We start from the raw sequence: 12,486 nt of genomic DNA, 5'->3' as shown, positions 1-12,486 counted from the left end.
CCACCAGGGAAGCCCTCTGAGGAAATTTGTGCATGAGTGACATCCTTGAATTGACTCTTAACAGTATTTACTGATCTGACTTTTATTTTAGAGAAGGAAATTTCTTTGAGTTGCTTAAGCAAAGAGTAGAACTTTCCCTTGGGGAGTAATATTAATGAGACTAAAATTTTAAGTTAATAATTGTTAAATTCATTCAGACTTTCAGTGTGATAAAAGAAGGGAATTTAAGTTGGAATATTCAAATTTGAGGTTTTAGTTTTATCTAAGATTAGGATTGAGATGCTGTATAAATAATTTAACTTGGATTAATTGCTGTATTTAATAGAAACATAGGTATATCTCTGTCATGATTTTAAAGAACTAATGCAGATGAAACAATGATCTTTTTTCAAACATTATATGCTTTTTCATATAAAAAACTGATTTTTCACAAAATGTTCTATATTGATTTTAAACTTTTACCTGTCTTGATCCTGGATGTATTTAACCATCTGCATTAATGTCTTTCTCCTTAGATTTTCAATACTCTTGGTTGTTTCTCCGAATTTTGAATTTTTTTACTACTCATTTTTAAAATAAAAGTATTTTTTGAGGTGAGATTCATATAATATGTAATTAACCATTTAAAAATACACAATTTAAGGACTTCCTGGTGGCGCAGTGGTTAAGAATCCGCCTGCCAATGCAGGGGACACGGGTTCGAGCCCTGGTCCGGGAAGATCCCACGTGCCACGGAGCAACTAAGCTCGTGCGCCACAACTACTGAAGCCTGTGCGCCTGGAGCCCTTGCTCTGCAACAAGAGAAGCCACCACAATGAGAAGCCCGCGCACCGCAACGAAGAGTAGCCCCCACTCACCTCAACTAGAGAAAAGCCCTCGCACAGAAACGAAGACCCAACACAGCCAAAAATAAATAAATAAAAAATACACAATTCAGTGGAACTTAGTGCATTTCCAGTGTTGTACAGTCACCACCCCTCTCTAGTTTCAGAATGTTTTCATCATCCTAGCACACCTCGTACCCATCCCTTCCTTCCCCCAATCCTAGACAACTACTACTCTGCTTTCTCTGTGTATTTGCCTATTCTGGATATTTCATATAAAAGTTCATACAGTTTGGGATCGTTTATATTTGGCTTCTGTTTACTTAGCATAGTGTTTTCAGGGTTCACCGAATGTTGAAGCACATATCAAAACTTCATTCCTTTATATGGCTGAACAATATTCCATTGTATGTATAGACCTCCATTTGTTTGTCAACTCATCTGTTGATTGACATATGGGTTGCTTCCATCTTTTGGCTATTACGAATAATCCTGCTATAAATATTCATGTATGAGTTTCTATATGGGCATATGTTAATTCTGTGTTTTTAACATTTTGAGAAATTACCAAACTGTTCTCCACAGTGGCTGCACCATTCTCTGTTCCTACCATTTTCAGATTACATTTTATAGCCATCCTAGTGAATATGAAGTGGTATCTCATTGTGGTTTTGACTTGCATTTCCTTAATGACCAGTGAAATTGAGCATCTTTTCATTTGTTTTTTTTGACCATTTGTATATCTTTGGAGAAATGTCTGAAATTCAAGTCTATTTTCCATTTTTAAATTAGGTTGCTTGTCTTTTAATTGTTGAGTTCTGAGAATTCTCTCTACATTTTGTATACTAAACCCTTATCAGACATATGATTTGAAAACTTTCTCCCATTCTGTGGGCTGTATTTTTGCTTTCTTGATAGTGTCCTCTGATACACAAAAATTTTAAATTTTTGTGAAGTCCAAATTACCTATTTTTTCTTTACTTGTTCATACTTTTGGAGTCAAATCTACAAATCCATTGCCAAATTCGAATTCATGAATATTTACCCCTGTGTTTTCTTCTAAGAGTTTTATAGTTTTAGCCCTTACATTTAGGTCATTGATCCATTTTGAGTTAATTTTTTTATATGAAATTAGAAAGTTGTATATGAAATATACATATGAAATTTGTATGTGAAATTTGCACGTAGCAATCAGATTTTCTCAGCACCATTTGGGTTTTTTGTTGTTGTTTTGATTTGTTTTGTTTTGGTGGGATCCCAGTTGCTTGACCAGGGATTGAACCTTGGGCCCACAGCAGTGAAAGCAGAGAGTCCCAGCCACTGGACCACCAGGGAATTCCCTCAGCACTGTTTGTTGAAGAAACTTTTTTTTCCCTGTTGAATCAGAACGCTTGTCAAAAATCAATTGCACACTGATATTGGGGTTTATTTCTGGGCATTTAATGGCACCCTTTGCCTTGTAACTACCATAATAATTAGGCAGACAAAATATCACAGCTTTTGTATTAGTTTGTGCCATCAATCTGTATAATGCACTGTGAGAGATACTAATATAAAAATCATTTGACAGTACTTAAATACGGTTGACCCTTGAACAATGCAGGGCTTAGGGGCGCCAACCCTCCACACAGTCAAAAATGTGCATGTAACTTATAATTGGCCCTCCCTATCCTGGGTTCCTCTGTATCCATGGTTCTACATTCTTGGATTCAAACAACTGCAGATTGTGTAGTACTGTAGTATTTACTATTTTAAAAAAAATTCACATTTAAGTGGACCATTGCAATTTGAACTTAGGTTGTTCAAGGGTCGCCTGTACTTACGTTTATTTGTAGATAAAGAGCTGTAGTTTTTTCTTTTGCCTTTGCAAGCAGAAATAGCAGACTGAGGTATTGGGTTTTTCTTTTAAAAGTTTATCTCCACTAAAAAAGAAGCTTTATGGCTACTGTTGGATGTTCCTTCTGATGATCTTTATTTTTTCACTTCTCTTTCTTGCAATAGCAGTACTTTCTTAGTAAAAATGACTTTGAAGACTTGAGAGTTTTATACTATATAGGATACGGAAATCTAAATGTACTGGCTTTCCCATTGTAGACTTATTTTCTATTAGAAAATTTTATAGGCTTGAATTGCTGAATACACAGTTGATTTGTGATAACTTGAATTGGAAAAAAAAAAGCAGAGTATTCAAATTTTATTATTTATTTACCTCAAAGAAAATGGCAGAACATTGTGAGGAAACATAGGTAATGAATATATGGAAAAATACATAGTGTTGCTAAAATGTGTAACTTTGAAAGTACTATTTTATACAAAATTTATTCATTATTTGAGGTGGTATTTTATACCTGCTATATTGGTAAACATTTTTAAAGGGGAAGAAGGACCTAGTGCCAATCATATTGTGGTAGCCCATTTATAATACTGTTGTGACAGTCCTTTCTGAAAGACATGTAGCTGTGTATATCAATAAGTTTCTTCTTAGGTACTTAATTACCTTAATGTTTTGATGTCATTTATTCTTGCTTTACTAACTCTATATTAATAGTCTTTTCAATTTTAGATACGAATACCGTGTAGAGATGGTTCATCAGTCCTGCAATGATCCTACCAAAAATATCATTCGAGAATTTGCATCTGACTTTGAAGTTGGAGAATGTTGGGGTTATAATCGATTTTTCCGTTTGGACTTACTTGCAAATGAAGGATACTTGAATCGACAAAATGATACAGTGATTTTAAGGTAATAGGAAACATTTATATCATGGCTTTTATCACAGGGAATAATGTCATCAGAATTTTAAAGTCTTTTCACTTAACAAAGATGAATATCGAAATTCATACTAACTCTAATCTTACCATGTTCTTAACCATTTAATTTCAGAAGTCCTGTGTGGTCAGTGAATAAGTTAGTCAGAAATGTGTTTGACATCTAGTTAGTAGTTCCATAAAAAGTAAACTGCTGGGGCTTCCCTGATGGCGCAGTGGTTAAGAATCCGCCTGCCAATGCAGGGGACTCGGGATCGAGCCCTGGTCTGGGAAGATCCCACATGCCACGGAGCAACTAAGCCCGTGCGCCACAACTACTGAGCCTGTGCTCTAGAGCCCGCAAGCCACAACTACTGAGCCCATGGCCACAACTACTGAAGCCCAAGTGCCTACAGCCCATACTCCGCAACAAGCCACCACAATGAGAAGCCCACGCACCACAACCAAGAGTAGCCGCCACTCACCGCAACTAGAGAAAGCCCGTGTGCAGCAACGAAGACACAACGCGGCCAAAAATAAATTAAAAAAAAAAAGTAAACTCCTACTTCCAGTAAATGTGGTAATGTCCCATTTATCTATTGAACTTCTAGCAACCTCACCATTTGGAAATCCAAGAATAGTGTGGGATCAAGTGATTATTTTTTTCCACTTGACATTGTGTATTATATTTGGATGACTGGTTTTGAAAGCTTAATTTAACAAAAAGATTTTCAGTTTCTTCTAGATAACAGCAAATTAAAAGTAAGGGAATAGAGATGAAAACTGATGAAAATAAACTAAGTGATGGTAGTTGGTGTGTTATTTGCAAGAAAGGACAGAACATAAACAGTGACTATAAAGCTACAGCCCTATTTAATATTGGGGTAACCCTTATAATTCAGTTTTGGGGCATCGTTGCACCATGGTTTAATTTGATGATCAAAATGCGAGCTTGAGTATTAAAAAATAAATAAATTCAGGGGCTTCCCTGGTGGCACAGTGGTTAAGAATCTGCCTGCTAATGCAGGAAACACAGGTTTGATCCCTGGTCTGGGAAGATCCCATATGCCGTGGAGCAACTAAGCCCATGCACCACAACTACTGAGCCTGCGCTCTAGAGCCTGCGAGCCACGACTACTGAAGCCCATGCGTGCCTAGAGCCCGTGCTCTGTAACAAGAGAAGCCACCACAATGAGAAACCCACGCATCACAATGAAGAGTAGCCCCCGCTCGCTGCAACTAGAGAAAGCCTGCACGCAGCAACAAAGACCCAATGCAGATGGAGCCAAAAATAAAATAAATTTATTTTAAAAATTTAAAAATTAAAAAAAAAAAATTCAAATGTGTTTTGAACTGAGTGGTTTCAGAATGTTTAACAGTTTAGTAAGTTTCCATCAAATAATTTTAAAAGCTTTTTTCCTTAAAAGAGATTTGAATATACTCTTAAATTTCACTTATTCTGATTTCTTTGTCCTTGAGCATACTGGATGAGTTGCTGTTATATCACCCTTTACTATTATGTGTTCTTCATAACTTTTCTGGGAGAATAAGGAAGTATAAAAAGAGATTATTGCATTTTGAGTGTAGAGAAAAATTCATGTTTTTGTCATCTCTTGGGGGATTATTTTAGTATCATTTTATAATCTTTTAGGTTTTCTTAAATTATTCACTAAAAGAAATATCAATAATTTGTTCCTGTTTCACACTTTAACCAGAGAGGATTGTAAAATTATTCAAATACCAATTTTACCAGCCTGCAAAAGAGCCATTTTTTATGACCTTAGTCATCTCTTTATTGGAGTCATAGTAATGTAAATGGAGTCATGTTCAGCTATCTAACAAAGGTAGGGACGGGGTTTTTTTGCTTTAATAAGTATTAGTTTTTTTAAAGTACAGATAACTCTGAAGAGATCAAGATTCTATCATGTATCCATTTATATGCTTTAATATATAGAGATACTTGTTTTTTTCCTAACCGTAGCTGAAATATGCCATATTGTGATATATGGAGAGTTTTGATTTTAAACTGCTATCTGGATGGGGTTGGGAATGTAGGTTATTCAGAGCATGTAACTCTTTGAGGGACAGTAAAGCAGTCCTGGGTAGTTGACCCTTTACGTGATTTTTTTTTTTTTTTTTTTTTTTTTTTTGCTGTGGAGTAGGAAATACGGGAACGGGAGATAGAAAAGGAATGAAAAAGAGCAGTGACTAAAACAAACTTCGCCTATTTTACTAGGGTCTGACCTAGGCAAGAAAGGAGAAGGAAGGCATTAGCTGTCTCCTTCCTGCATAGTATGGTCTTCTTCTTCCTAGCTTATGATCAACACTGTATTTGAGCTAGATTATTATAGTAAATATGTTTTAGTAGATTAGCTTGGAAGTTTAACTGTGATGTGTAATGTTATTTCTTTAGAAAAATATAGTTTGAATTTAGACAACTGACTTTTCAGAACCATATGTCATTATAATTTGTGGACTACATATATAAATGGCAAATACCAGGAGCCCTGAGTTCTGAATTTTGGCCTTATAATGTAATCAAGTAAACTTAAAATTCTAGAATTTATAGTTATAGATTTAAGGCTTGGTTCATAATATTTTACTGTTTGGATTATTTTTCATGTGCAGTTATTCTTTTAAGGTTTCAGGTTCGTTCACCAACTTTCTTTCAAAAATGCCGGGACCAGCATTGGTATATTACTCAATTGGAAGCTGCACAGACTAGCTATATCCAACAAATAAATAACCTTAAAGAGGTAAGCAAAAAAACATATATTTTGGTTTTAGTGTTTCATATTGTCTTACCGGCGTATTACATTTGTAATTAGATTTTGGATATTATTGCTTTTGTAAGTTTGTAGAAAAATCCTCTTGTTCTTTATTCTCACTACCTTTGAACCTCTAATTCTGGACTGTCCAATTCAGTAGCCACTAGCCACATGTGGCTGTGTAGACATAATTAAAATTAAAAATTCAGTTCCTTAGTTACAGTAGCTAGCTTGTATTGGGAATTGCAGATGTAGAACATTTCCATCATTGCATAAAATTGTATTGGGCGGTCTTCTCTAGTTGAGGCAAACTCTGTGTTTCTCTCAGTGACTTGGGTATTTCTCTTCCCCATGCTGTTTTGAATTTAGAGGATTATAAGCTATGGAACAATTGAATGTTGCCCTATCTTGAAGTCTCACTATTGTTTAACTGAGTGCTGGGTAGGATCAGATTAATGAATTTTTATTTTACAATGGTAAAATAAATTATGTAAGGAATGTTTCTTTCTACAAGTGGATATGGGGATGCGATGAGAAGTTTGAAGTGCTGAGAGTGGTTAATATATGAGAGAGGAAAAGATGAATATTTTCAAAAATTTTCATGTTAAGTTAAACTGCCTGTATTTACTACGCAGTTTGCTAATTGTGTAGCTTGGGCTAGAAATGAGAAGAAAGATGAAAATAAATTGGGCAGTTTTTCTTTGTCATAGATTTTTCCATAAGCAAAAGTCAGGAAGGTATGAGATAGATGATTCAGGAAATGGTTTTATGAACATCTGGATATATGGTTTGTTTTTTTTTTTTTGCTTGAAATAATTTTACTGTACAAGTGCAGGACTGCTTATGACTCTGTTTGTGTTGTTTTGTTTTAAAAGAGACTTACTATTGAGTTGTCTCGAACTCAGAAATCAAGAGATTTGTCACCACCAGATAATCATCTTAGCCCCCAAAATGATGACACTCCTGAGACACGAGCTAAGAAGTCTGGATCATGTGCTGACATGCTTCTCCAAGGTGGTCCTACTACACCTTCTGTAAGAGAGGCCAAGGAGGATGAAGAAGATGAGGAGAAGATTCAGAATGAAGATTATCATGTAATAATTAGACCTATTTTAGATTCATTTTGTGTTTGAAAAGAGAAATGATATCATGGTTTCCAACATATGAGAGGGGGAATCAATGTGCAGAAAATCTTGTCCACTTATATTTTCATTATTAGTGTATGCCCTTTTGTAACTGTTAATAAGTCAGAAGTTGTTGCATCAAAATTATTTCAGGGTTCTAAAAATTAATTTATTATAGAAAACTGTACATTCTACAGAACAAACTGTGATGTACATTCTAGAAGCTATGTAAGTTGTGGATTTTTAAAATGTGTCCTGGGGCTTCCCTGGTGGCGGCAGTGGTTGAGAATCCACCTGCCGATTCAGGGGACATGGGTTCGAGCCGTGGTCCGGGAAGATCCCACATGCCGCGGAGCAACTAAGCCCGTGCGCTGCAAGCACTGAGCCTGTGCTCTAGAGCCCGCGAGCCACAACTACTGAGCCCACGTGCCTAGAGTCCATGCTCCGCAACAGGAGGAGCCATTGCAATGAGAAGCCCGCATGCCGCAACGAAGAGTAGACCCCACTCACCGCAACTAGGGAAAGCCTGTGCCCAGCAGCGAAGACCCAATGCAGCCAAAAATAAATACATTTTTTAAAAAAATCTTAAAAAAAAAAAGGTGTCCGCTTTCCGTTCACTGAATCTAGTTAAAGTACCTTATCATTGCCTATGTAGGTAGGATGATTTAGGTTTTGGGAGATAGCCAGGTTTTGTCCCAGCTAAACTACAACTAGAATGAGATTTCAAGAAGTGGTTGTTATTGTTTAAGGTGAGAGAGAGATGGAGAGATAAGCTTTTTTTGAGGCTTCAGGTATATATTATAATGAAGGAGCCAGTGGGGAGAAAGATTGAAAATAAGGTCCAAGTATTAACAAAACCATTTATTTAAGGAGATAATAGAGGTTGGAATGGAGCACTCAGGTGAAGCAGTTAACCTTTGATAGAATGAGTTAAAGGTAGGGTGGAGTTTGCAGGTAGGGCAGCTGAAAGTTGTGGGCATTTATGCTTAATAGCCAATATGTTTTTCTGTGTAGATGGGTGACAGGGTTTTATAATCACGTTGAGGATGATAGAGGTTAGATAGGTCTCGAGGAGTGATGGTTTGAAATGTTACTTTGTGAGGAAGCTGATGTGGACTTTATGAAGCATTTCCAGTCATATCGAAGGCCCAGCTGACACTGGCAGAAATAACTTATTAGTGGTACCAGGTAGTGTGGTTATGTGAGTTATCTCTACAGGGTGCAGCAGTCTAGGCACGGGAGCGGAGAATTCTGATGATTACCTTATTCTTTGGTGCTGGTGCTTGGGCCATGGGCTGAGTGAAAACATTTGAGATGGAAGTCTTCTTTCTTTGCCTTAATCTAGCATGAGCTTTCAGATGGAGATCTGGATCTGGATCTTGTTGGTGAAGATGAAGTAAATCATCTCGATGGCAGCAGTTCTTCTGCCAGTTCCACAGCAACAAGTAACACGGAAGAAAATGACATTGATGAAGAAACCATGTGAGTGTTTCACATTAACTACCACTATAAATCATCTAAGTGGTAATTACTAGAAGCATATTAAGTTAGGCCTAAAAGTGTGGATATTAAGGATTTTTTTTTTTTTCTTGATCTACAGTATCTTATATAAATAAATAAAGGAACTTGAAGGGAAGAGTGAACTAATTTCCTCCCTCTCATCTCTGGGTTCCAAACTGAGTTTTAGTTTTTGCTTTAGCTTTTAATTTTGCAATTATTTCATATTTAAGAAAAGTTGCAAAAAAATTAACAGAATTCCCGTATTTCCTTTGCCCAGATTAATTCCCCAAATTTAATATTTTGCTCTGTTATGTTTCTTTTCTCTCTCTCACTCTATATAATTTTTTTGTGAGACATTTGAGATTAAGTGAATATACTTCTCATGTGTACTTCTAAAAACAAGTATGTTTCTTATGTAATTTCAGTACCATTATCAAAATCAGGAAGTTAACATTGATGTAATACTATAATCTATGACCTTATAGAAATTTTGACAGTGATGTCCTTTGTCTGGTTTAGGATCCAGTTCAGGATCACATGTTGATTTTTGTTAAGACTCTTTAATCTGCTTCAGTCTGGTTCGTGTAGTCTTTTTTTTTTTAATTTGTTTTTCATGACTTTGACACTTCAGAGAAATACAGAGAGGTTATTTTGTAGGAAGTCCCTCAATTTGGAGTAGTCTGATATTTCCTCATATGCACTTTTGGCAGGAATAAGACAGAAGTGATGATGTAGCTTTTTCAGTGCATCAATATGAGGGGACAGTGGAGGGCGCATGTCTTCAATCTGTCCCATTATGGCTGATTGATTTAGAATACTTGGTTAAGGTGATGTCTGCCAGATCTCTCTACTTTTCCCCTTTGTAATTAATAAGTATCATGTGGGGACATATTTGGAGACTGTAAATATCTTATTTCTTGTACTTTAGTCCACTAATTTTATCATTCATTGGTGATTCTTGCTTGAACAAGATTACTGTGTTGATTGCTGAATGATGATTTTCTAATGCCATTATTCCTTCTACGTTTATTAATTGGAATTCTAAGGAAGAACTTTCCCCTCTGCCCCATTCATTAATTAACTAATTAATTTCATTAGTATAGACTCACGGAGTTTCGTATTTTTAAATCATTTAATCCACTTACTATCATAATTTATTGCTCAGATTGTCCCAGATTTGGCCAGTGGCAGCCTTTTAAAAACTCCTGTGTCCTTTCTAGGTGTCCTCATTATTTTATAAGCACTTTCTTATTTTCTGGCACTACAAGACATTCCAGGTTCATCTTGTACTTTCTCTGTCCCAGCCCTGGCACCCGCCATTTCACAAGAGTAAGGTGAGAGTTTTAAACCCCCTATTTGACCTCACCCCCATTTCCACAAATTAGCTCCTCAAAAATAGACCTTTTTCACTTAATGTTCCCTCTTTAGCATACGTGGCAAATTGCCTAAAAAGGTTAGTTAAAATGTGAAGCCTTTAAGTCACCAAATCAGAAATCATTATTAGTGATATTTTTAAATATACAGAACTGATTAATTTGAATTGACATGGAAAATTCTTTTAGATGGTGATTCTATAAAGTGGAATCCACCTTGATAATAGCTTCAATATATGGTTCTATCTGAATTAATTCCTTTGACTGTTAGGTCTCTTGACTCTTTTCAAGGTAGTTTTGAGGGCAATTGGATTTTAAGTAAAATTGGATTCACAGCATCTCATTAGATTGACTTTTTAATGCTTTTTCTACTAGAAGGTGTTTGATTATGTTCCCTTTATATACATACATCTACAATAATATCTTGATCCAAACTTTTATATAATTCATAGAAACAGCACAGTTAATCTTGAGCTAATTTGAGCATCTAGGGAATCATAATTTGTTAGCTCTTACAAATTAAGGTCAGTTCCTTGTATAGGTGGGGAAATAGATACACAGTTGATTTGGATAATGGTTATTATAAACAGCTTTTAGTTAACTAGAACACATTTATCAAGTAGGCCTTTCTTCTCTTCCTCCACCTCAGTCTTCTATGATAGTATTTTATATTTTCTTCCTGCTGTTTTTTTCTTTTTATTTTGAGGTAATTGTAAATTCACTTGCAGTTGGAGGAAATAATACAAGATCCCATATACCCTTTGCCCAGTTTTCCCCAGTAGTAAGTAACATCTTGTAAAACTATAGTACAACATCACAACCAGGATATTGATGTGACATAAGCAACATATAGAACATTTCAGTCACCACAAGGATCTCTTATGTTGCTGTTTTATACCACACCCACTTCCCCCTACCTAACTTCCTCCCCTGCAACTACCCATGTTTTCCCCATTTCTATAATTTTGTCATTTAAAGAATGTTATGTAAATGGAATCATACAGTATGCAACCCTTAGGGACTGGCTTTTTTTCACTCTGCATAGTTCTCTGGGGATTCATCCAGGTTATCGTGTGTATAGGTAGTTCGCTCGCTTTAATGTTGAGTAGTGGCCTGTGTTGTGGATGTACTACAATTTGTTCAACCATTTGCTTGTTGAAGGATATCTGGATTGTTTTCAGTTTGGGGCTATTATGAATAAAGCTACTGTAAACATTCATGTACAGATTTTCATGTGAACATTAAAGTCTCCATTTCTCTTGGGTAAATGCAACTGATGGATTGTATGGTAATTGAAAGTTTAGTTTTTGAGAAAACTGCCAAATAGTTTTCTAGTTTTTGCATTCCAATGAGCAATATATGCGTGATCCAGTTTCTCTAAATCCTTAGCAGCATTTAGTGTTGCCAGTAGTTTTTATTTTAGTCGTTTTTTTTTTTGCTGCACGTGGGCTTTCTCCAGTTGCAGTGAGCGGGGGCTACTCTTTGTTGTGATGCGCGGGCTTCTTATTGCGGTTGCTTCTCTTGTGGAGCACGGGTTCTAGGCGCGGGCTTCAGTAGTTGCAGTATGTGGGCTCAGTAGTTGTGGCCCACGGGCTCTGGGGCGTGTGGGCTTCAGTAGTTGTGATGCGTGAGCTTAGTTGCTCTGTGGCACGTGGGATCTTCCCGGAGCAGGGATCGAACCCATGTCCCCAGCATTGGCAGGCGGATTCTTAACCACTGCACCACCAGAGAAGTCCCAATTTTAGTCATTTTTGATAGGTGTGTAGTGATATCTCATTGTGGTTTTAATTTACATTCCCCTATTGGCTAATGATGTTGAACATCTTTTCATTTGCTTAATTTGCCGTAGGCATATCCTCATTGGTGAAATTTCTCTTCATGTTTTTTGCCTATTTTCTAATTGGAATTTTTTTGATGGTAAAATATACATAACCATTTCTCAGGGCAGTTCAGTGGCATTAAATATTCTTTTTTTTTTTGTCTGCGTTGGGTCTTGCTGCCTGTGGGCTTTCTCTAGTTACAGCAAGCGGGGGCTACTCTTCATTGCGGTTCGCGGGCTTCTCACTGCGGTGGCTTCTCTTGTTGAAGAGCACGAGCTCTAGGCTCATGGGCTTCAGTAGTTGTGGTGCACGGGCTTAGCTGCTCCGTA

The 12,486-nt window shown here is 36.5% G+C and overlaps 1 protein-coding gene across 14 annotated transcripts in view; it reads left to right on the top strand.

Annotated features, from left to right (window-relative positions):
• Positions 1–12,486, top strand: part of TRIM37 (tripartite motif containing 37) — a 283,770-nt gene that overhangs the window by 58,679 nt on the left and 212,605 nt on the right. For 11 of the 14 annotated variants that reach the window (XM_082372003.1, XM_082372006.1, XM_082372005.1 and 8 more), the window contains 4 exons: positions 3,373–3,567; positions 6,214–6,328; positions 7,216–7,434; positions 8,810–8,946. In XM_082372003.1, the coding sequence (XP_082228129.1) occupies positions 3,373–3,567; positions 6,214–6,328; positions 7,216–7,434; positions 8,810–8,946 (666 nt within the window). The remainder of the gene's footprint in view (positions 1–3,372; positions 3,568–6,213; positions 6,329–7,215; positions 7,435–8,809; positions 8,947–12,486) is intronic. The other 3 variants (XM_082372002.1, XM_082372000.1, XM_082371997.1) reach the window with 1 other exon arrangement.

The sequence above is a fragment of the Balaenoptera borealis genome (assembly GCF_965194805.1).
Source record: "Balaenoptera borealis genome assembly, chromosome: 20".
Lineage (NCBI taxonomy): Eukaryota > Metazoa > Chordata > Mammalia > Artiodactyla > Balaenopteridae > Balaenoptera > Balaenoptera borealis.
Note: the sequence above shows the minus strand (reverse complement) of the source record. Positions and strands in the feature narration are given on the sequence as shown.